This window comes from Patella vulgata, chromosome 6 (genome assembly GCF_932274485.2).
Source record: "Patella vulgata chromosome 6, xgPatVulg1.2, whole genome shotgun sequence".
Taxonomy (NCBI): Eukaryota; Metazoa; Mollusca; class Gastropoda; family Patellidae; genus Patella; species Patella vulgata.
Window position 1 is genome coordinate 29,929,973 of NC_065884.2, and position 25,400 is coordinate 29,955,372.

General features: G+C 35.5%; 1 protein-coding gene and 1 long non-coding RNA gene across 2 annotated transcripts in view; one reads left to right on the plus strand and one right to left on the minus strand.

The window, feature by feature from the left end:
• The window catches only part of LOC126823880 (uncharacterized), a 44,440-nt gene continuing 19,040 nt past the window's right edge, over positions 1-25,400 (plus strand). Inside the window, exons 1-4 of the mRNA XM_050552928.1 lie at positions 1-110; positions 7,712-7,926; positions 9,204-9,296; positions 15,977-16,130. Coding sequence (XP_050408885.1) covers positions 50-110; positions 7,712-7,926; positions 9,204-9,296; positions 15,977-16,130 — 523 coding nt within the window. The 5' untranslated portion in view covers positions 1-49. The remainder of the gene's footprint in view (positions 111-7,711; positions 7,927-9,203; positions 9,297-15,976; positions 16,131-25,400) is intronic.
• Positions 23,821-25,400, minus strand: part of LOC126823881 (uncharacterized) — a 74,415-nt gene continuing 72,835 nt past the window's right edge. The window contains exon 5 of the long non-coding RNA XR_007681354.2: positions 23,821-25,123. This is a non-coding gene — a long non-coding RNA (uncharacterized LOC126823881). The remainder of the gene's footprint in view (positions 25,124-25,400) is intronic.

A 25,400-nucleotide genomic window follows, 5' to 3' on the forward strand; every position in this document is an offset into this window, starting at 1 on the left:
AAGTTTCTACACCAGTTCATTCCCACCGTTTGTTATACCTGCATACAAAATGTTGCCGTATACCACTGTTTGGATTTATAGTTGTATATTTGTTTGTATCCAAGGTCAAGGTATGTTGTTTTATATTATTTATTTCCCTATTTTGGTTTTAAATATATAAAAATAGATGACCATCATAAATGAATAAATAGATAAACAAACCCTTTCCTACTTTACTGAGTGACTGTTTTAAAATATATGTTACAGAGTTCTCGAACTATAATATACATGTATAATGCAGTAATGAAATAGTTTTTTTGACAAACGTTTGACTGGTGTTTATCTTAAATTTCACACCAATTTTAAAAATAGTTTTAAAAAATAATAAAGCCATTATTTCCAACATCTTACTACCCGTTTATACATTCAATAATGTATTTTTCTTTGATGTTTAGTGTGTGTGTGGGGGGGGGGGTGTTAAAAAAAGAAAATTACAATATAACTGTCAAGCGAAAGTAGAAAATATACATACTCTATTACAAACATGACAACGTGATTGTAATAGTCACATTTTAGGTTGAGATAATTGTAGGTTGGTTAAAATTCAATGCTAAATTATTATGGATTATGGGAAACCTATTAAATATAATCAGAATCAAGCAATAATTTTTATTCTATAAACGTGGTAATGGATTTTTTGATGATATAGACTAAAGACATATTCAAGCTTATTTATCTATCAAGAGTTTGGTTCAATTTCCTCTTGATTGGGGAGGATCCATATATAGTGTGTATTTGTCGTTAGTCGCTGTCCAATTACCATACAAATCCATCTAAAAAAAATTTAATTGGAGAATCCATTTTAGCTTGTATTTGTGGTTTTCCATGTTCCCTACATATCGAAGCCTAGTTTATCCCCTGCCAACTTCTTTTATCGCCGGGGGGTTGGATGGCCGAATGGTTAGCACGTGCGTGCTGTATCATAAAGCCTGTTATTGAGTCAACTGGCGTGTTTTCGAATCCCGGGTTGTACGTGACAAGGAGTAGGGTCGCTTGTCCAACTTCGTGGGGATTTCTCCGGGTCCTTCGGTTTCCTCCCACTTCTAAAGACCCCTACGCGCAGGCGAATTAATAAAATAAAATTGAACCATATGTTAGTCCCGAAATGACCTAGTTTGTGTCGAGAGGACGTTAAACCCCATTTCTCTCTCTCTCTCTTTTTTATCGCCCAATTCTCTCAATGTTCTCACAAACGTTAGCTATTAGATCAGCACACAAGACGCGCTCCTTACGTCACATTTTTGTCTTGTGCGCACCCAATGGATGTTTCAGGGATTCCAGTATTTTTCTAGCAGGATTGATATCTGTATTTTCCAAGGAAATACCAAATTTGCAACAATTCTAGTGGAAATAATTACCCAATAGATGCTTTCGTGTGAATGTATCTTCAAGTATAAGGAAATGCTGATACTGAAACCTATGTAACGACTCTCAAAGTAAACTATAGACATGTATATACCTGTTCATGACAAGAATTATTCCAACGGACTGTTATTTCAGTTGTCTGTATTTCCAAAATAATGTTATTCAGTCATCCAACACGTTTTGAAAATAATTAGATTTGTATTCTCTTCCTTGTCTCTCTGTTCGTATGAGTTGAACAACATGCGTAATAATATATTTGATCTAAACGTACTGGACATGGTCATTTTTCAACACGAAGGTTTTGATGTTGGTAGTGGTTTGGTTTATACAAATCAACCAGTCTTATTGTTATCTAAGAAGTTGATTTTAAAATCATGAAATGCAACTACAGCAGAAATGGTTCTATATACTTGGCAGGATTTTGTTTCATGAAAATAAAAGATTGGTTGTAGATATATCATTTATTGTAGCGATTCTGTAATCTCTATTATAAATAATTAATATCCAACATACTAAACAAAATTACGACGCCTATACTTATTAACTCTTGTGCGGACACGTCTCACGAAAAACACTGTCGGCACCAAGGGGTAATCTAAGACCCCAGACACAAATTGTTTTTTGGATGCATAATTTTATTCAAATACCGCCAAATATTTGAGGTATTAAAAGTGACGATATGAATTATAAGGTATTTTTGAAACCATACAAATCTACAAATAACTTCATTTTCATTTCTTCATGTAGAATCGTCTTTTGATTAGGTTGGTAGAGTACCAAGATTTGCTTTCAGATCTAGATTACTAGAATGACCAACACAATATCATCAGTAAGAAAGATTCCAAATACAAAGCTAGCACTGAGCGAAGAACCAGCAAAATGTTGAAAGGAAAGGAGGGGTAAGGGGTTGGTGGTGGTCCAGAAGACATCCTTGTGTCCGACAATGTAATACTCGTAGTTTCTTGTCAAATGATGAATGTTGCCACTAACTCACTTCCGTTCTATTTGCAGCATTATACTCGACATTAAGTAGCTGATAATGTATAAATTTCTCGCTAGACAATTATGAACTAGTTCCTCACAAACGTTAAAGATATGGTCGTAGGGTCCCGAAATACCCCTTGTATAAGCTCGAAGGTTAAACTAAACATGGAGAATACAGCTTTAGTTGATGTAATTTAAATGGATCAATTTGTACCTTTAAAAAACTTAGCTGAGTAGAAAATTGGATGTGATTACTATCTAAACCTTTCATTCTTTATGTTGTCGTTTAAAGTAAATAGTTGATAACCCTAGTGACCAATCGTGTAACAATTACAAGTTTTCACATCTTGGACATCGCTGTTCATAGCTATTGAAGACGCTTTGTACTCTTTGTCTTGAGGGTTGGGTGGCCGAGTGGTCTAGCTCTTTGCTAAGTTAAGCGATCAGTATATTATATCAAACTTCAGGATTATCTGATCGCAAATGATTTTTTGGTTCCCGTACAGTTGGATCAGTTGGTCGCTGTATTCAGGTGTCTGAAAGTAGAACTCAAAGAAATATTAGATGATCAGACTATACTCGAGTATCGAATGATATAATATAATACAGACTCACACCAATCAAATTCTAATTCAGTTGTTTAAGACTTTATAAGAGGGGTGTTGTCTTGTGGTTGGTTTTATCACTTACAGTTTAATTCACTTTCATATTTTGAATTTTAACTTTCGTAGCTTGTGTTGCTTTATACATGAAATATTCTTCTATCTTTCGTTTACTCTTAATTCGTTTAAATATGTAGTATCGGTCTACCTGTATTTCAGAAGTTGACTGTTTTAAACGTATACATTGTTTTGCAAAAGCCATATACAAGTCATATACCTGGAATTAAGGTCATGAACATAATCTTGCTCTCGTAACAACCCTTACCACTGCTTCTGAAATATGCATGTATGGGCACAACATCTCATTTTCTAGCACCATAATGCTACCTGTAAAAACTAATTCGATCTTGATTGGTTTTCGGGGATGTAGAATATCAACACCTGGTCCCTGATTTTATACACGACAATGTTTAAGTACTAACTTAAATATTATGTGCACAGGACCACACCACACAAAAACAAAACCCAACAAAGTCTCCGTATCACACTGGCATTCAATTCAATGTTATTCTAGTATAACGAATTGACGAATATGGGTGTGGCAATGTCTAGCCAATTATCATAAACGCATTCCACGTGTGTATATTTATATAGCCGCCATACAAAACAACATTAAACCCACTTGTTGTCCTTACGATATAATAAAGTGTGGCTTTATTGATACAAATTAGTCAACCATATAAACCGAAATATATGTCTGGTGTATGTGTATTACTTCATTCTTTTCCAATTACTTATTTCAACGGATTTTAATTTATTGATTAGATTAAAGGGTTGTTTGTTTTCAGGATTTATGAAAATTGTTTTATTGCGTACGTAATATTTCACAATATTCAGTGATCCCTTTAAGATCTTAAAATAACTACGGTCGAATTACACTATTCTTACACAAAAATTACTTGTTTGTATCCAGCTTCTTTTGTGTTTCTCTGCATACCTGTATAATTGTGTCACGACCAAGATCCTTTAGTTTGTCCATAATACTGTTTAAAGCCGATGTGAATAAGTAAAATTAGATATTGAACATCGAAGAAGACCCTGATAATAAAGTGGCTTGAATCGTGATATTTTATGTTTTGTTGTGTTTGTGTGTCGTTATTTTTATCCAAGAGGTTTGGGCCCTCCCTGTTTAATTTCTATACAATATTAAAGGAGTCACATGGCTAATAAAAACAGTAATCGTTAATATTCACCATTGCACCATCACATCGTCATATCTCTTTTTAGGTGCAAAGCCACAGTCAGGCGTGTAAAAGTAATTTTCAATTCCCATGTAAAAAAGGGCGTAAAGACATATAATGTAGGTTTTTTTGTGTCACAATATTGTCGTTGACGCTAAACGTGAAGTTATGAAAATTATATTTGATGTTTGGCGTTATATGGTCGCAACATTTACATCGAAGATCTGGGCATAAAACGCGGTCCTTGTGATAGATGAGATGAATTTTCCTGTGGTTAGAGGGCGTTGCAAATTAGCTTGCTGTCTTTTCGACTTAATGAATTGAACATTGTCAAATTTCGTTTGGAGGTTGTTTTATGTCAGGTTTTACCTGCTCCAATGTATTGTTTTCATAAAGTTGAGATGTGAGGGGGTTATGCGTAGAGACAAAGGTAATGATATTATCCGAACCATATCTTTCACTTTAGTAGTCTTCAATGCATGGATATCAATTGCCAAAGCCTTATTTATCCCAATTTCTATTACCGCGATGGGGTAATGCTATTTCATTAAATTTCGTTGCTCACCTAATCTGAGAATCCGGAGGTCTTCATCTATCACAATGGGGCATATTTTTCTAACTAAAGAAAAGGGTATATTATTTTTGGTATGGCGTGCGCGACATGATTTATAAGATAGATAGTTTTTGGTGTCCGTTATAAGGATTTCTCCCTTTCGTTTGACTAGAACGTCCAAAAATGCGATTTGTAAATTGTTTGTTTCAATTATGCATTTGATACTTAAATCTAAATCATTCATTATTTCTTTCAAATTTGCAATGTCGCCTATGGTTTCATTCCAGGAACCGTTTCGATTGGTTTTCTAAATATAACCTGTAGTTCACGCCATACTTAATTTCTGCAATTGAGTATATTTTTTTTCTCTAGAAATCCCATTGTTAAAATTACTTAACTATGGTGCCGTCTTGCGACCCATCTATCGCTATACCAAGAATATGTTTGTCATTTGTTAGTCAGGATGATTCGTATGGCTTTGAGGATGACGTTTTTTGGGGTTTTTTTTTGTTTTTTACCAATTCTTTCATGACTGTATTTAGGATGTTTATCCAGTCAATATTCTATGGTCTGAAAGCATAGGTCATTGGAAATGTTGTCATACATATAACAAACCTCCATGGCTACAAAAACGTCGCCATCTTTTAGATTTTGGGGCAATCTATTAACAAAATCTATGTCATCCCGAATAACAGATTTTATATTTACAATAAGATTGATAGTCAATTAGTAGGGCAGTATAGATTGTCAATTATTGGTCTAAATGAAAGATTGTCTGGTTTGAGATACCAAATTACCAAACAGGATAATACAGATTCTGCTGATCATCACCGTGAGAACAGATTACACAAACTAAACACATTTCATTGACACGATTTTGTTAAATATTATATATATATATATATATATATATATATATATATATATATATATATATATATATATATAGTTTCAACATATAACCCAACTCAAGAAAAAGCAAGGGATGTAATAAATAAACATACATATTTATTAAGAAATAGTAAAAAAATGTTTGATATATGGGATGCCACAAAGATTATAAATTCTTTTAAACAACCCCCAAATTTACGACGAATACTTACTTCTTCAAAATTTGATTCTGAAGTCACAGAATCAAGTGTCACAAAGTGTGGGGACAATAGATGTAAAACTTGTGACAATATTATTGAAGTGAAAACAGTAAAAATTAATGGAAATGTAAATTTTAAAATAAATCAATCTATGACCTGTAAAAGTAAAAATGTTTTATATTTGATAATATTTCCAGGTTGTAATGAAGAGTATATAGGCAAAACTGAATCACAACTTAACATAAGGATAAACCTACACAGATCCCACATAGCTAATCCCAAAAATAGAATGATTACACTAAGCGAACACTTAGATACATGTGGAAAGGGAAAATTTAGGGTATTCCCCTTATATAAACTCAACTGGTCGGATAATAATTTGCTAGAAAATAAAGAATGGCATTTTATTAACAAGTATCACCCTAAATTAAATGCTGCATAATTTTATATTGTAATTTGGTATTCCAAAATATTTACATTTGATATTATTATTGTCATGTACATAATATATGTATTGTAACGTCATGACGCCATGTAGTTGTTCACTATCTCATTATTAAATGCCTGATGATCCCCGTAGTGGGTGAAAGTGCTAGCTAAGATGAAATTAGTTTTTTCTTTCTAAAAACCTAATATTTCTATATACTTTTACCTGAGAGTAGAATATTTTATTTATTTCATTTTCGGATGGTCAGAGTAATGACTTTATTTAAAATTCAATATAATAATATGTATATTTTAAGTACTAGCCGATTCTGTCAATGAAAACGTGTCTCAATTATATATGACTAGTATATTTAGAAATATAACCAATATATACAAATATATTAATAATCTAAAACAAAATATCTCAAAGTAAATAAGAAATTTTTAATGATTTTAAATCACTAAAAGGCCATAATTCAGTAAAAAAAATAATAATAATACACCGATTCCTACAAAACTCAAACTTGATCTGTAACCCTGCTGTTTAAAGCTTTGTGTACCAACACTCAATCAATCCCCCAAGGCTTAACACACATCATTTGTCGGTACGATTATCCATTTCATGTATAAATCAGTAGCAAATGGGATCCTAATCCAGTAAATATCGCAGGCTAGCGTTGACATCGAGAGTTTATTATGTTCTGGATAAGTTAATTAATGTCTAATAATATAGATAAGAAAGACCTTGCATAATGTTTAAGTCTAAAGTTAATCGAATCTCACGACACGCGAAGTGCATCTGTACAATCAGGTAGTGTATCATATTCCAATCGAATATATCTTTAAAATCTAGGCAAACAGAATTTTCAATCATTTTAAGATGACAGACGGACAGGCGCGCGTCTGTTGGGGATTAATAAGCGTGATCTTATTTACATTTGATACAAAATAAAGAGTTCTTTAGATAATAATGTTTACGATTATAGCATAAATCGTGGTGGGATGCTATTTAATGTTCTTGGACGTGAACAGATTATCGTTCAGGCATTTGTTAGCGATCTTACAAAAAGAAAGATGGCAGCATGAAATCAGTAAAAGGAATAGGGTCTATAGATGACCAGAACTTCTGGTATTGTGTGTGGAAGTCTAAATATGACTTTGTGTCTGGGGTATCGTTCCTTTAATAAAATAAGTTTGCCATTGTGAGCTGACCTGAGTGTCAAGCAAACTTTATACACTCAACTATTCACAGACATTCTTCCAATATCCGATGACTAACTTTTCAAGTGTAGAGACTTTTTTTTAATTTTTATACTTTCGTTCTTGTTATTTTTTAATGCAAATTTAAAAGTAACAAAATGTGATACCTGAATATGCACAATTATTTGTGGTTTTATTTTTTTATTTCAGTTTGGGATGCATATATAAAGTTTCATAGTCAGCCTGGAAATAACAAGTGCGATTTCCATGATACGATACATGTTACTTTACAGACAAATGATTCTGAACATTTTCTTGGTCTAAAACGTAACGATGACATCGACACACAGTTACCTTTGTATTCAATCTCTGCTGATACCGAGGGAAATACGCTCTATAAAAGACATTATGATACTGTCGGAAAAGTAAGTTTTTATGGCAAATGTCGTTTTTGTATTCACGTATTGTCGTAGTTCTAGTCCTTCAGTCTGTTAAGTTCTGTTTTTGCTAAATATTGTTCGGAGATAATGATCATCGGGACAAGGATTATCCCTTCCGTTTTAACATTAACAAGAACAATATAATGTAAACACATAAACATAACTACATGGTTAAACAAGGAGGCCCACTCAAGCAGTCTCACAACCAAACCTCGTCTCTCCGGGGTCTCTCTAACTCAATGCTCATTGATCTTATAGTATTGATATACCAATTGATATATCAAATGCAGATACAAAGGGAATTAGATATCATCCCTATCAGATAATTGAAATGATTTTACATTTACGCTCGTTTTTTGTCAAAAATTTGATGCTAGAAGAGGTGAAGGTGTATGTAATTTTAGCCAGTCTTTATGTCCTATTTAAAGATCAAACCCGTGTTATAACGCTGAAAAGAAAGACACAAAACATACAGTACAGTGTGGATATGCTAGCTGTTGTTGTCGTATGTTACATTGCCTGGCATGTCCACCAGATTCTAACATCGCCCTCTTAGAGTGTCATTCGGGGAATCACTGCCATTTATGTAATTTTGTAAAGTATCCGCCAGTTCTCGAAAATACCAGCGGTGACTTCTCGTATAAAAGAAAGCCCATTTTACATTTTATACAGGGTATTTTGCTACTGGGGATATTCCCTCATGATAGTTCAATACAACCACCCATCAGTATCATACTTTTGAAAGAAACTTGTACAGTTAATCTGCAGTCATAGGCGTAGGAGCCGGGCAATGAAAAATTCGACGACCTTTTTTTTTTATTAACGTTTAGAGAAAAAATATAAATAACTTATTTCTATGAGATCCACACTGCCCGAAAAGTATTTTCTCGTCTTTTTCTTGTCCACTGCATGCCCGAAAATATGCCCGAAGCTCTCTTATGATATGTATGCCCGAATAAACGGTATTGATTTCGGGCAATTTTCTCTTATGCCCCCCTGAATTACTTTGAGCTCCTACGCCTATGTCTGCAGTTGTCTTCATCGATATACTTATTAGCCTGTATTTATATTATTGCTAACAAAATATAAAGAACTGGGATGTATAAGTATAGGTTATTCTATGCTTACGTCATATGGGGAAAACCTACATATATTGCACCGATATCAAATTAGTATTCAGTTAATGTTTAATATTTAATGTCGGTCAATAAGTTATTTACATTCTAGTATCTAATATTAGAATTCCGTCTTTTTTTCTTCAGAAAATAGCTGTTTATCAGGACTTACAAAATGGCGCCTCGCTGTTGATCCAATGTATTAACGAAGTCAGTGAAACAGACGGTCATTTTCTTATGGTAAGTGGCAACGTGTACGACAAAAATCCTTCTTAATAAATATAATTATCTTGGAACATTACGAATAATCGCAAATTAATACTCGTCGCCAGAAATAAACACAGACTCAGATTAACAGCATAAAGCCATCTTACTTCTTTAATGCGCTACTGATGATGAATAATTTGTCAAATAGGCCCTTTGTTTCCTACTTTTGGTGTTCAGCCGCCATTGGTAATTGAAGTAAATCTTAGCATTTCGTGGTTAGTCTAGTTCATATATAATATTATAGGTAGTCACCGTAGAATTAAAGACGAACAATGGAGAAAAAAAAGTCATATTTGAGTCAAAATTCAAATAAATTGTTCTTCCAATTGCAATGACACAGAACTATTCTCAACTAACTCACAACTTTATAATCCAAGATAGCAACGGTTCTTCGCGTAATATTAATATGTAATTTTTTATATTTATGAATTTAATTTTCCCTTGATGGAACTATGTTTTATTTTAGCAACTGACTGCATTAGGATTACCATAAAAAGGGTTATAGAACGCATTCTTATAGCATCATTTCTACCCAACCAGAGTTTCTCCATAATCTGGTCTTACCTTTAACCATAAAGCCAGGTTTACACTTTTTAGGCTACCAGCCGCAGTAAGACACCGGCTGACGCAGCATCGAAGATATTGTCAATTCCGCCGTTTGTGGCGATCAACGGCGTACGTTGGAGGGGGGAGGGAGAAATCTGGTTTAACGTCCACTCAACACAAACTAGATCATTTCAGGACTAACATATGGTTCAATTTTATTTCAATAACTCGCTTGCGCATAGGGGTCTTTAGCGATGGGAGGAAACCGGAGGACCCGGAGAAAACCCACGAGCTTGGACAGGCGACCCAACTCCTTGTCACGTACAACCGGGGAATCGAAACCACGCCAGGCGTACGTTGGCATCAACCAAAACGTATGAACACAAACCAACGCCAGAAGAAATATGGCCCTTTACCTTCTGCAACTTCAGATATTGGTGTCATTTAATGACCAGGGTGAACAGACCAAATCTGCTGCACAATGTTGATCAATTTCTCATCAGTGTCATCCATGATTAAAGGTTTTGAAGTAAAGGCCAGTAATCCGGATTAGTATATTGACTGGCCCTACAACAAGTGTTGTGATTGGCAGGAAATACCTGTGAAAGTCAGGGTCAGCGTCGGCCTTGAAAATTCTACAAATCTGAACTCTACAAATTTTACGGTGTTGAACATTGACGTCGGTTTATTCGTGATGACGTTTTACGTCCATCATAAGTATAAGAATATATAGTTATGCCGCTCAACATCGTTTAACGCCGACTGGAAAGCTACGACGCCGTCCATCGGCGTTTGAAAGCGTGGGAAGTATAGGCCCGGTTTTATGCTGTCCTTAGCAACCTATGGGGAGGCTGTTTCAATGTAATGTTTCGGTATCCCTTTATGATTTACTATTGACCAATGCTGTATCTTCGCAGATATTTTATTAGTGCATTGTTTCAAAAACATTTAAATGATGTTAATCGGCTTATGTTCGTTGTTATTTTTTTTATTCACGGATTAGAAGATTGGGAAGGATCGATATAATATACCCTTAATCTCTGCTTAAAGACGTGTTCCTTCAATAGCCAGTTGGTCATCTAATGACAGTTTTCTAACCACAGAATGAAATCGCCGTAGCTCAGAAAGTAAGGCGCTGGTTCGCTAACCAGGTGGTCTCGGTTTCTGAAGCGATGTTGGCAGAAAGTTCCTCAAGATTTTATTGCGTGCCAGTGTACCCGGGCGCCCGTGTACACGTTTGCGTAATCGTAAATAACCTTGACAATTGGAATTCGAACAAAAATTACCCTCATAGCCCACGGACATGACTTCAGTATCCCAGTATATGCAGAAAAGTGGGATATTACGATCCCGGGCGTGTGCATTAAAAATAAAATTACTATGAATAACATAGTTATATCCTCAAAGAGCATAATAATCTGACAGTAAATTATGTAACGTATTCATTAAAACTGCTGAACTAATTTTCAGCATTTGCTTTCTGGCACTTCAATTACATGGCGACGTTAACATACCCCCATTCATCTCCATACTTGTTTTCCACATAGCGATAGCAGTTTTAAAATTGAAATGTGTACACTTTAAAATGAGATCCAAATGAAGCATTTGATACATTATAATGTTTGTGAAAACAAAATTATATTTCCCTATTGCTTGATTTTTTTTTCCAATCTGTTAGTACATATTTAGGATCTGATGGAAACATATCTTTAAGGATAATTAAGGCGCGTGTTTGATACGAATGTGTTCTGCCTAGACATGTCACAATCACGGCATCAAATGATACGGCGACGGAAAAGCGTGTTGGAAACGCCAGATATCGTGCTGTGGTCTCCATGGTCGGCAATGATCGCCGAGTCACGGCGTTTGTTTTGGGCATGTTCAAAGCAAACGCCAAGGTTCTGCGATCAGGCCTGGGTGGCTATGAGAAAGTGATTTTTTTTATAAAGTTTGTTATTTTTCGGGACATTTTCTCGCGTTGTGTTCACGTTTTCCGGCGACCTTGTGCGGTCGAATCAGCGCAGTAAGGACGCCACTCCGGTCTGACGGGGCGTAAAGCAAGTGGACAAACACCAAACGGTAATCTACTGAGAAAATGGCCAGTATGTTAATAGGTTTTTGTTCCTTGCGAATTCACTTTATATTTTGGGGATTGTTTGTAGCTTTTTATACAAGAATAATATTATTGTTACGTTATTACCATAACGCAGCTAAAAGAAAATAATTCTCAGACATAATTCAATTTCTTATGGCGTACTATGATCTAAAAAATGTCGACCTTACGGTCAATCGTTGGTTTAAACTACATTAACGATACCAATATGGAGACTTATTGATATCAATGTTAGCCGCGAGTCATTACATTTAGACTCTCTCTCCCTCTCATGAATATTCACCAAATCCTAGCAGAAAATATTAATTCCAGCCCTTTTCTTTGATTAAACACCAAAAAATTTACAAAAACAGACATCCTAAAGGTTTGTAATGGGAAATGGGGCGAAACACTATAAATAGATCGAGCTACATTGAGGGGAATATTTGGTGGTCCATATATGAGATTTGCCTAGAAGCAATTCCTCAGTGTGAACACGAGTTGTCCTGAACGTAGATTGATGCTTTGTAATGCCATTTTATTGTAATCATAACGGCGGTTCAAAGCCACCAAACACCTTACTATAAAAATAGTACTACAATATAGCCCTGATTATAGATGGCCAATAAAAACACCATTACAGATATATTCTAGAAGATAAAAATTGTATGTTAGATAAAATTTATCCAAGTGTAAAAAGGTGATAGATATAAATGTGATATACGCCCAGATAATCATACATATAGTCAGTACAATGCGCCATAAATAAATCTTACTGATTGTGGATATTCGGATTCGAACTGATGTCCTCTCACGGTCTCTATTTGCAGCTCCTCGTCTTCAAGGGAATTATAAAGGAGCTGACTGAAGGTTGTGTACTTCATACTACTCTTTACTTAAATAGGTCATCTGGAACACGCGCATAGATCTAATGGGTCAACTACAACATTAATCCTTCTTTAAAATTTAAATGACACTTGTTTAGTCTAGTTTATCACATCAGTGCTCGGGAATAATTTTGTAAAGGCTGTAAATAGGACAGCTTGTAAAAAGCTTAATTTTATTTTGCACTGGAGTTTAAATAGCCCATTAATGAAGCAATGGTTACGAACATTATCATTTCATTATCAATTGCTGAACTAGTTACTAGTATCGACTTAGAAGTAAGCTTAATATGAAAAAAACCTTTTCTAGGAGTCGGTCCAATATTATACCCTAGTGTTACAACATAATACAGTGCTTCGAATTTCTAATTCCACTATTGAAATGAATATATATTCCTAAAGCTTTATCGATGCTCGTGAGATGGATGTGTCACAGTAATTGTTTGGAAACACATTATAGTTGTGTCGACTATTTTGATTACTGCCTGAGCATACCGAGCTGCCAATATTTAATGAGCTGATAATGTGATTAGTAATACTTAGTAATATTAATATGATGCCACCTGGACAACAGTGTTTATATTTTCTTTCATACATATTCGCATAGCTACAGTATCTTGAATTTAATTTAAGGCAGTGAATATAAGACCAGTCTGGTTCAAATGACTGCAGGGGTGAGCCCCTAACCCTCTCATTTTACTAGATTTTAATCTTCAAAATTGATCAGCCATTTGATAAAACGTTAAACTTGGCCGCGCTGATAAAATAACAACACGTAATGACCAGTATCTTAGTTTATGCCTATCCAGTTCAATATTCACTTCCTTATTGTAATCCAAAACGTATTTCGATGATAAAGAGAGACAGGTTTATTTCACAATATCCCCTACATAATAATACATCTTTGGTTTGAGAGATGTAAACGATTCGTGACAAGGCTTTCTTTTTATTCGTTATTGCAAGTTGCGTAACTGTTGAGTGTTTATACTCAAAAGATCAAACTTCACCTTTAAGACACACCACAATGAAGGGAGACAATAAAACTCCTGGGGGTAATCACGATCTTACTCTAATATAATACAAGTCCTTTATATACAACATGGCCATATCCTTTATCAATTAAAGTATATAGTCAGTGTTTGCATAGTGTGTTTTTTACTACTTCAATTGAAAACCAACCCCACCATTCAGCATAAAGTGATTTGAAATAACATTTTTATTTTCGTGCCTTATATAAACTAAACTCAATATCTAGGGCAATGGTTCCCAACTTCAACGTCGCAAATTTTGTTGTGTCCTCCTTTGATATGAAAACAAATTGAGTTTTGTAAGTATAGGATATTAACCTACCCGAGGTTGATATGGTAGAGAACGCGCGGGCGAACCATATCAATCCGAGGGAGAGTAGGTTTATATCCGACATATACAACGCCATTTCACCCTTAAATTTAATGGGCTCTTCCATTAAAAGGCAACAACGATTGGATAATTGCTCGATAGTTTCCGCCAAATAGCGAAAATTACCGAAGTAATCAAATAATTGTCAAAAGAATAAAAATTCATTTCTGTGGGTTTTTTTTTATTATTTCGATCATCTACGTCATCAGCGGTTGATATGAGCCGAATATATTGATCTGAGATGACGTCATTAGCGGTTGATATGAAATATCAACCTGTCATGACGTCATCAGCGGTTGATATGAACGAATATATCAACCTATGATGATGTCATGACAGGTTGTTATGAGATATAACTGCTATGGACAACAAAGTAAAAACTACCGCCAGTTGTATATAAGTATATAATGCAATTAAATCCTTCAAATAAGATATTGATTGCTTCCAATAATATAAAATTATTCAAATAATATAAAAATAATCATAGCCAATTTAGTGAGATCCTTGGTGTTTAATGCAAAGACATTTAATACGTGCCTATAATTTGTTGTAATTCTCATATTATTTCAACAAAATAACCAGAATACAATGCCCCAGGCGAATAAAATTAATGTTAATATACGTACAACTGAAGTTGAATGATGGATCTTAAAAGTCAATGGGTGTCATTTTACAAATTCAAACATAAAGATATTAAAAACATAAATTAACACAGGGTAATCAGAAAATTGAAAACTCTTAGTTAATAGGGCTAAATGCCCCCTTGTGAGGCATGCATGGTGCATTTGGAATCACTGATCTAGGGCATTTATAGCGTGTTTTTATCATGATTTGCGTCAGTACACATTGATGGGCGTGTCACGAACCTTTGACAGAGTGGGTAAAAAGCGGCTATTCATTCGTATGTGAGACAGTTATTCTCAATAGTAATGATGTGAATGACGAATATCTTTCTATTGTATGTTTACAATGTCATTTATCCCACTGTCGTTTTAAATCTAACTTTTCTCAGCTAGAGGGGAGAGAAATACCTAAGCATTGCGAGTGGGTAGCCCCCCCCCCCCACCCTCCCATCTCACAAACATCAGTCTTTGTATTATTGAAATACGAGAATAATAGTTAAATATACAGTTAAAAGTTATATTATATTCAAAGCGATCAATTCTAACTGAAAGTGGTGTGACCATTTACAGTTTCCATTAGTTTCCATTGTTTTCACACCGCCATCGTCATATATCTTATAGTATAATGTAATAATAATTTCATATATTTCGTACGTGACAGTTCGTTCTTCCTGGAGATCTTTTTAATACTTGTAGCCGCTTATCACGTAGCAGTTATATTAAAATAGTGCTTATTTGTGTTTTTTAAGACATAGAAGAATTAACGCGTTTTGTAGTACATTTAAAAAATATAATAATTAAAGTAATTCCAGAGTTATGTCAGGTCCATGTATTATTTCACTTATAAGTAAGTCCTATTTCAGTGGATCAGGGCCCTGTTTCACGAAATTTTAACTTAAGATAAAATCCAAATTTTAGTAGATACTTCAGTTTTGATTGGCTAAGCACTAAAATCAATCTAATATTATCCAATCAAATTACTAAATTTTGGATTTTATCTTAGTTCAAATTTGGTGAAATAGGCCCCTGGTGTTTATGAACACAAATATTTTACAGGAAACGTTCGCATGTAATCTGGGAATTAATTATTGTTTCTCCTTTGTTTTATAGGATGGGCATTTGTATTTGAAGAATAGTCATTATCGAATAGAACCAGTTCTGACGAATGGTCAAGTAGATCGTCATCCCGATAATAAATACAAACATCGTTATAGTCTCTCTGTACAGGAAGATCACCATAGCTGCCACGTAGAAAAACCTTCTGGTAATCATTTATTATACCTTTCTTGTGCGTGCAAAAGAAATATTGGTAGTGCTTGGTAGTTTTAGGAAATTAGGGAATAAATATATTCGTATCCTGCAATTAGGCCTGGCTGTCTAAACATTTTCATATGTTTTTTCTTCATTCAACAGATTTAGTTGGCCGTCACAGAATAATAAAATAGCTTCATATAACAATTCATATAATATACTCTTCAAAAAAAGTAGGCGATATTGAAATGCAAATACTTATGCCGGTTATGATATGATAAATAGTCATGGACACTTGACATGCTTTGAGAGTATGTTCACAGATCAGATGAAGAATTTATCGCCCCAACACAACCACTGAGAGCTGCACATGCGACACACAATAGCGCCACACACGTGGGAGGGGTTCATTGTCAAATTTGACATTTCAAGGAAGGGTTGATGAAAACTGCCGCGTGCTGGTTTATCTATCCATGTTTGCTTTCCTATCGGTTCTTGCATAAGATTTACTGTTTAGCGTATCTTTGCTTTAGTATGTTACGTTTAATTTGATCGGCAGACGTGTTCGTCAACGTCAACGTCAACCGACAACACTGCAAGAATTGGCCGTGGCACTGCAAGAGGAGTGGGTCAGATTGCCCCAAATCGTGATTGAACGGTTGATTAGGAGCATGCCACGACGAATTTCTGAATGTCTGAGGATTGGTGGAGCAATTACTCATTATTAAGACAAAAATCATAAACGTCCATTCATTTTCACTTTTGACGGTGTATCTCTTTGCGAGTGAAATGGGGCCGTCAGATAAGCCGCCCATATGAACTGTTTATATTCATGTGTAGGGAATTGACCTGTTATTAACATACACTGATTACCTCTTATAAAAACAGCAGTGCATTTCCGCAGTTTTGTATTGTTTCTGAATATCCCCTACGTTTTTGAAGAGTATATAAAATCTGCCCTGGTGACTTTACAAACATCCAAATAATTGTATCCCATGATTAAATCTTAACATGTCTAAAATTACACACTGAAATATCCACGTACATGGCCACACCTTCGATAGTCAATGAAAAGGGAAATACTTATTCTAAAGACCAGGATACTCGTTTGTAGATGTTTACTTGTATGTATATTTATAAACCGTATGAAAAGATTTATGAATATTGTTATACAGCCGGGGACAGTGTCCTGTGGGTGAATTGGGATCACCAAATGGGTTAATAGAGACGAGCATACATGTACGTCATTCACTGTCCTACACATATTTCGATCTTTAATGCCATTTTGGTTTGGGTCCCATCCGAACGACTAGACACTTTCCATGCCAGGCTTCCCGAACTGCATGACGAGTGATGCCAAGTGATTTGTATGTGACGTATTTACGCTTGTATCACGCCTTTGAAATTCCACATTATGACGTAATCTTAAAGATGCATTATGTAAGAGCCAAATCTGCATATTGCAGAACTTTCTTTTGGCCGCAAATGTTATATAAATTATTAATTAGATATTCGTTCACATGACAAACACATAATCAACCTACTTGACCATCAAATGTTTATGATTTTGAACAGATTGAAACACAACCAAATTAAGACTTTGTTACTATTGTAACAACGGTAGCAATGAAAATTAAGACTACGCTATTCTTCAAACAATAATAGTCCATGGGCTGGAGGGGCTCACCTTGCAACCCCCCTTAGAATCTACAAAGTGATGTTTTTCTGGAAGGTTATTATGTTTATTTAAATATTCTATATGTTACCACGCGAAAAATTGGGTCTCACTAACTTTTCTAGGTAGTTTATGTAACTGTCACCACAAAGCGTGCGAAAAAAAAAATTGGGGTAGGGGAAATTAAAATGACCATGAAATTCGGTTAGAGTCATTCCATGCTTGACATAATCACCATCACGCTATAAACACTAGTACACATAGAATATTAGTTTAAAGATACACAATGTAAGATTTAGTTAAAGGGCTGACAGTTCTCACTATAATAGTTTAAATATAAATAATGAAAAATTACTTCAACCTGGGCCAAGTTATTATAGTCCATGGGCTGGAGGGGCTCACCTTGCACCCCCCCCCCCCTTAGAATCTACAAAGTGATGTTTTTCTGGAAGGTTATTATGTATATTTAAATATTCTATATGTTACCACGCGAAAAATTGGGTCTCACTAACTTTTCTAGGTAGTTTATATGTAATTGTCACCACAAAGCGTGCGAAAAAAAAAATTGGGGTAGGGGAAATTAAAATGACCATAGCTCCAAGTAGAATAGGTGTATAATAATGGTTGACCCCTCAAAATGTGTCTGTGGGTTCCCTCTACACTTTGCACTTGGTTTTATGCAAATGAGTTTACTTAGTAGGTTAACAGAGGTCAAAAGGTCACCGATTTCGGAGGTTGCTTGAAATTGGGCACTACTTTGTGAATCCCACTAAAAACAGATGATAACATGCAATTTTCTCATTATAATACTTTGAATTCTCTATTATAGATAGGATTGACAATTACAAATCACCCATGTTTAATTATTTTAGTACAAAATCATTTTGAGACAAAGAGAAAAAGGGCTTATTTACGAAGTCACCAAAACGACTGCTGATCAGTACAATATTCTCTAAAACTGCCCCAACAAAGTTTTTGTTCACCGATTCTGAAGTTTTGTACTCATGCCGCTAAATAGGTCAATAAAGGGCAAATATCTTTCAGACTTAGTAATATACCCGATGATACAAATGTGATCTACATGACAACACCAAATCAAAATTGCGTTTATCAAAAAGAAGTTATCGCCATATGTGAAGAAAAAGCCTATATTTTAACACCAGATGGTAAAACAGTTGAAAAGTCTGAGATTCTATCTCTTGAATCTGACCAGGAGGAGACAGATACCCGGGTGGTGCTCTATTGCTCATTTGCTGAACAGGAAAAAAAAACAGTTTGTACGAGTCAGGAGTCCCGACAGCGACATATTTTTCATCGTGCTCTATTATGCACCCAACTTCAACATCCGTATTCTGTTTGACACGGGCTCTGGTAATCACAGAAGACTGCTAGATGTGACAGACATGTCAAAGGATTTTTCTCCAATGTATTGTGCAGCATTGTTGGGTCTTCACGCCTTCACAAGATGTGATATAACCAGCGCGTTCAAGGGCATCGGAAAAGTCAAGCCAATAAAACTGCTGCAGCTTAAACCACGCTATCAGGAGGTTTTTCAAAACCTAGGCACAACTTGGAGAATCCCCGATGAAGTATACCAAGGCCTTGAAGAGTTCACATGCAAGATGTACAATAAAACGACTAAAGCATCAGCAGTGAACGAGGTCCGATATGAAATGCTTGCTTCGAAGTGCGGGGGACAAACAGGAGTGGAAATAAAGCTTGAAAGAAAAGTAGACCTGTCATCTCTTCCACCCCCAACGAACACATCAGAAGAGTGAACTACCCGGTCGGCATTTGGAAGAGAGCACACATCCCGAAGCCAATAATTCCCGAGGCAACGGATGATCATGGGTGGGTGAAGCGTAATGGCCAAATCGAACCGAAATGGAGCGCCGGGGATGTAATCCCACCCAAATTGGCAGATGTACTTGAGAAAATGGAATGCGATGATGATGATGAAGGTCAGGATGATAGCGAGACTGACTCAGATGATAGTGAAAACGAAGAAGAGATTTCAAGTAGTGACAGTGATGATGACTAAGATACACAAAGATATCATGGGTCTTTTCTATGTATACTCCGTCAAATCATGGTTAATTCAGTTGTAAATATTGATAAACGCAATTTTGATTTGGTGTTGTCATGTAGATCACATTTGTATCATCGGGTATATTACTAAGTCTGAAAGATATTTGCCCTTTATTGACCTATTTAGCGGCATGAGTACAAAACTTCAGAATCGGTGAACAAAAACTTTGTTGGGGCAGTTTTAGAGAATATTGTACTGATAAGCAGTCGTTTTGGTGACTTCGTAAATAAGCCATTTTTCTCTTTGTCTCAAAATGATTTTGTACTAAAATAATTAAACATGGGTGATTTGTAATTGTCAATCCTATCTATAATAAAGAATTCCAAGTATTATAATGAGAAAATTGCATGTTATCATCTGTTTTTGGTGGGATTCACAAAGTAGTGCCCAATTTCAAGCAACCTCCGAAATCGGTGACCTTTTGAGGGGTCAACCATTATTATACACCTATTCTACTTGAAGCTATGGTCATTTTAATTTCCCCTACCCCAATTTTTTTTTCGCACGCTTTGTGGTGACAATTACATATAAACTACCTAGTCAAGTTAGTGAGACCCAATTTTTCGCGTGGTAACATATAGAATATTTAAATATACATAATAACCTTCCAGAAAAACATCACTTTGTAGATTCTAAGGGGGGGGGGTGCAAGGTGAGCCCCTCCAGCCCATGGACTATAATAACTTGGCCCAGGTTGAAGTAATTTTTCATTATTTATATTTAAACTATTATAGTGAGAACTGTCAGCCCTTTAACTAAATCTTACATTATGTATCTTTAAACTAATATTCTATGTGTACTAGTGTTTATAGCGTGATGGTGATTATGTCAAGCATGGAATGACTCTAACCGAATTTCATGGAATTTGGTCGACACACTTCACGCTTTGCACCACATACCCACAGAATCTCAGCCTGTTAGAAATCGAGAAGTCGGCAAATCGTCTCTTTACGTGTTTTTATAAATTCTTTCATTTTTTAAATGAAAATCCATCATGTAATTTGCATAACAAATATATCATTGTAGACAATTTAAATTCACCAATATCTTCTAGGTTAAACTTTTGTTATCTCCTAAAGAAATTATTCAGTAAACATTTCTTTACAAAATTGAATATGTCAATCAAGTTGCAGGTTAGTAACTTAAAAAAAAAAATCTATCATTGCATAGAAATTTTATATTAATTTCACTAGATTTGCACCTTGGTGACCTTTCAAAATTTTAATAGGCAAACAAAAACTGTTGTGTTATCTAATATTGACTATTCAGTGCTCTAGCAGAGCTTTATATTGAGTTTTCCATTAAATTTAAATCTAATTGAAATCGTGCATCATGTTTTATAAAAGGTCTTTTGTATATTTGGGCTAACATCCCTTTCTTGTCTGTCTGTAAAAGGGGCCAAATGAATAATTGCTGATTGCAAAATGAAATAGGGTTTAATATCATGCAGTATGCTATGAGGGCGTGCCCATAATCGTATTACAATTATCAAAGGCTCTTTCAAGCCCACGCCAACGGGTACACGGGTGAACCTCGTTTTTGGTCCCACTGAAGAACTGCTGATATCTACACCTACAATAAAATATTAATTCTTATAACAGGTGGCCTCGTGAGTTTTCTCCGTACGTTCTCATCCCACTCCCTTAAGACTCTTGTGCTTAATAACCTAATTGTTCAAATGCGGATGAACCATGATTATGTTAGTCCCGAAATACGAAATAACCCAGTTTTTGTAGTTGAACCTCATTCAGAATATGATATAGTTTTCACAAGTACGATAGCTAGAACGTTCTGAGTCTGAGAAGGATAGATCAGTTGGGTTAAAACAAACTGTTGTGACTAACAAGTACAGTCATTGAATGAATCATAGACATAAGAACTGCAACTGTAGTGTTATTATTGTCTTCGTATCAGACCATCTTGTGAACCTACCCATTGAAATCACCAGAAATTGGCAAAACTGACTACAAGACAGTTATCAAGTACCTGCAACTGAAAGGACTAATCCCTACACAGATATATGTCAACATGGTCTCCACTTTAGGGCATGGTGCATCTTCCTTTTCACAGTAAAGAAGTGGGCTGAGAAATTTAAGCGTGGCAGGGAGAGCATTCACGATGACCCGCGTTCTGGAAGGTCTTCAACAGCAACCATTCAATAAAACATGATCCGGGTGCATGACATGGTGATGGTTGATCGACCGCTCGACATTGGAAGTGTTGTTGGCATCTCTCATGAGAGGGTTGGAAAGATTATCGCCAAAGATTTAGGAATTATAAAAGTTTCTGCACGATGGGTGGCAAAGGTCTTGACGTGACAGTTTCCTGACGTCCTGTGACAATCTGCACCGTTTTGAAGCAGATCCTGATAACCTTTTGGCCACATTTGTAACCATGGATAAGACCAGATTCTAATTTTGAGTCATTTTCCTAGTAATGATGACGTCATGTCAGCTGTAAACGACTTAGAAAAATATATAGAAACCATTGACTTTGTACAGCTCTTTCACAGATAGGCTTAGACCTTCTCAACCAGCCCTCGTAATTGCCGAAGCTAACTTATTTTACTTTAACATCATGTCGAGTGGATAGTCATCCAGTGAACGCTGGCAATCCCATTTAAAAATATAATAATGATTCAAGTATTGTGTTGTGAAGCGACTATTGAACACTCACCCGGCATTTACAACTTGACAATTGAATCAGTGCTGTTGGACAAATACAGGCAGTCTTAATAGACCCCACCCTCTCTCACGCTACTCTTAGTTCCGTGTTATTTTAAAGGGGTTGGGCATGGTAACTCATTAACTAGAAGGTCAAGGGTTTGTTCCCGTTTTTAGCCGAGAAAGTTAATCGGGATTTTCCATTTTGTGTTCCCGTTGTTAATTGTGTAGCAAGGAAGGTCTAGTAAAGAAAAGCGTCTAGCTGTTAGGTGGGATAAAAATCTGACATCCATCCGTGTACTCGTAGGTGTGCAGGTAAAACATGCCTTGACATCTGCAATTCGAATTAGGGTGTGCGGAAACGTCAGTCAGGATGAAATTTCCTTGGAAGGACACTGCATGTGCCCGTCTTCATTATCCCTGTTGGTGCAAAAAAAAGACGCTACCCCCCCCCCCCCACACACACACACACACATATATTTTAGTTCTTAAAGGATCATTCATATTCCATTCAAATACTTCATGGCAGAAATATCATTGATTGCTGAAGAATAAAAACAATATCTAGAAAATGTCACAAATTATCATCGAGTACTATGTTTTCATCTGTTGAAAAAATAGGATTATGATTAGGTTTGACCTTTTGTAAGATGAACTAATTGGGTTAATTGGGTTAAGGAGACGAAACCTAATCTTCCTACGACACCAAACTAAAATCTAAAAAAAAACACAACAGAACAGAGCCAGACCAACAATTTTAATTCATAATTAAAAATAATTTGAGGCGTTTTGAAGTTGTGTCAAGCTCTTCGGCATGATACCTACTGTCACAAATCGGATGCTATAAGGCTTAAATCGCACGATGCGAGATCCTTTCTAGTGGACTCGTCGTTTTAAGAAGACAGGAGACCGAAATCCATCGAAAGACGATTTGCTTCGATACAACCTATCTATGATTCGAACGATTAAAACTTGTTGGTCCAGTCAGTTTCGCTGGATTTACAATTTCGTTGGGATGATGCCAGTGGGGATCGGGCTTAAACCAACATATTTGTTGATGTGGGCATTTAAATTTATATGTTATGATTAAATGGAAGAGAAGGTCTGATTGCAGGTTACATTTATGAAAATATAATTACAAATATAAGTAAGATTTGTCAATGGCAAGATTTCTTAAGAATACAGATTTCAACAAGATGCCATTTTTGTTTTACTCTTTGCTCAGAAATAATCAATGAAACGAGATTTGAAATAAAAGATTATCTATACACAGGAATATTTATTTTTTGGTTGTTTTAAACATAAATGATGGATGCGTTATTTCAACCAGCAAATGAACATTAACTACAATGCTCTATTGCGGTATTTTTATGTCATAAGCCGGGTTTTTAGTGATGTATTCATAGTGTAGTATCATCGATCCAATAAAAAATGATTCATATCTTAAAACTGGTACTAAGGCTGGCTGAATAGTTCTAAGCCTAAAAAGGATAGATCAATTGGGTTGAAACAAACTTTTGCCACCAACAAGTGCAATCATTGAATGAATCATAGACCTTAGAACTGCATCTGTAGTGTTATTATTGTCTTCATACTAGACCATCTTATGAACCTACCCATTGAAATCCCACAAATGGACAAAACCGGCAATAGGACAGCCATCAAGTACCTGCAACTGAAAGGACTCGCCCCAACACAGATACATGACGACATGTGGGCTGCAGAAGTTACGCAGGGAGAGCCTTGGCGATGACTCGCGTCCTAGAAGGCCATCAACATCAACCATTTAAGTAAACATTATACGGGTGCATGACATGGTGATGGCTGATCGACGATTGATGCCAGTGTTGTGGGTATCTCTCATGAGAGTGGTTACGCACATTATTGCCAACGAGTTAGGAATGTTAAATGTTTCTGCAAGATGGGTGCAAAAGCTCTTGACTGCGGATCAGAAATATGTCCGATTCCTGACGTCCCGTGACAATCTCCGCCGTTTTGAAGCAGATCCTGACGTTATGTCCGCTGTGAACGACTTTTTTTAGAGTGGCTGAAAAAAAATCTTCCTGACCGGCATCCAGGCCTTGCAACATCGTTGGCAAAAGTGTGCACATCTCGAAGGGGAGTGTGTAGAAAAAGAAATGGAAACCATCGACTTTGTACAGGTCTTTTACAGATATTCTTAGAACTTTTCAGCCAGCCCTCGTATTGTAATCTGATATTAACACCTTTTTTAATACATATCCTTTCAGGATTTATATTTAGAGGTACAAAACGTTTGGTTATTTAAGAATAAAACAAGCATTATAAGTTTCAGAGAGATTTTAAAGATTTGCTGCATTTCTCAGCGATATCATTTATCTGGACGCAGAAGTTAAATAAACACACTTTACACAACACTTTTCACATTGTCTTTTGTGGATTTATTTTCTGTTTTGTACGGTTTCTTGTAAGCTTGTATTATGGTGATGTAAGGTATATCTACGTTCCTCTGGTAATCGTTACAGCGATGAAGAAACCCAGTTAATTGTCCACTCTGTTTAGGCCTATGATGGTTTGTGTCCGGACGTTCAAATCTGTGCCTGAAAATATAAAAAATAATAGATATGGAAATATAAAAATAATCGACATTGAATGAAAGAAATAGATAAATAATCGATATGGAATGAAAGAAATTCACATAGCTGTCTGTCAAATTTATGTTGTAGTTCTGAATATGAAGTCTTTAAGTTACGTATCTCGCCTAGAAACAAAAATTAAATGTGTGATAATTCAAAATCCACGCTAATATGTAACTCAGATTGATTAATTAACATTTGATTACGAAACTAAAATCAAAATACCAACGATAGATAAAGT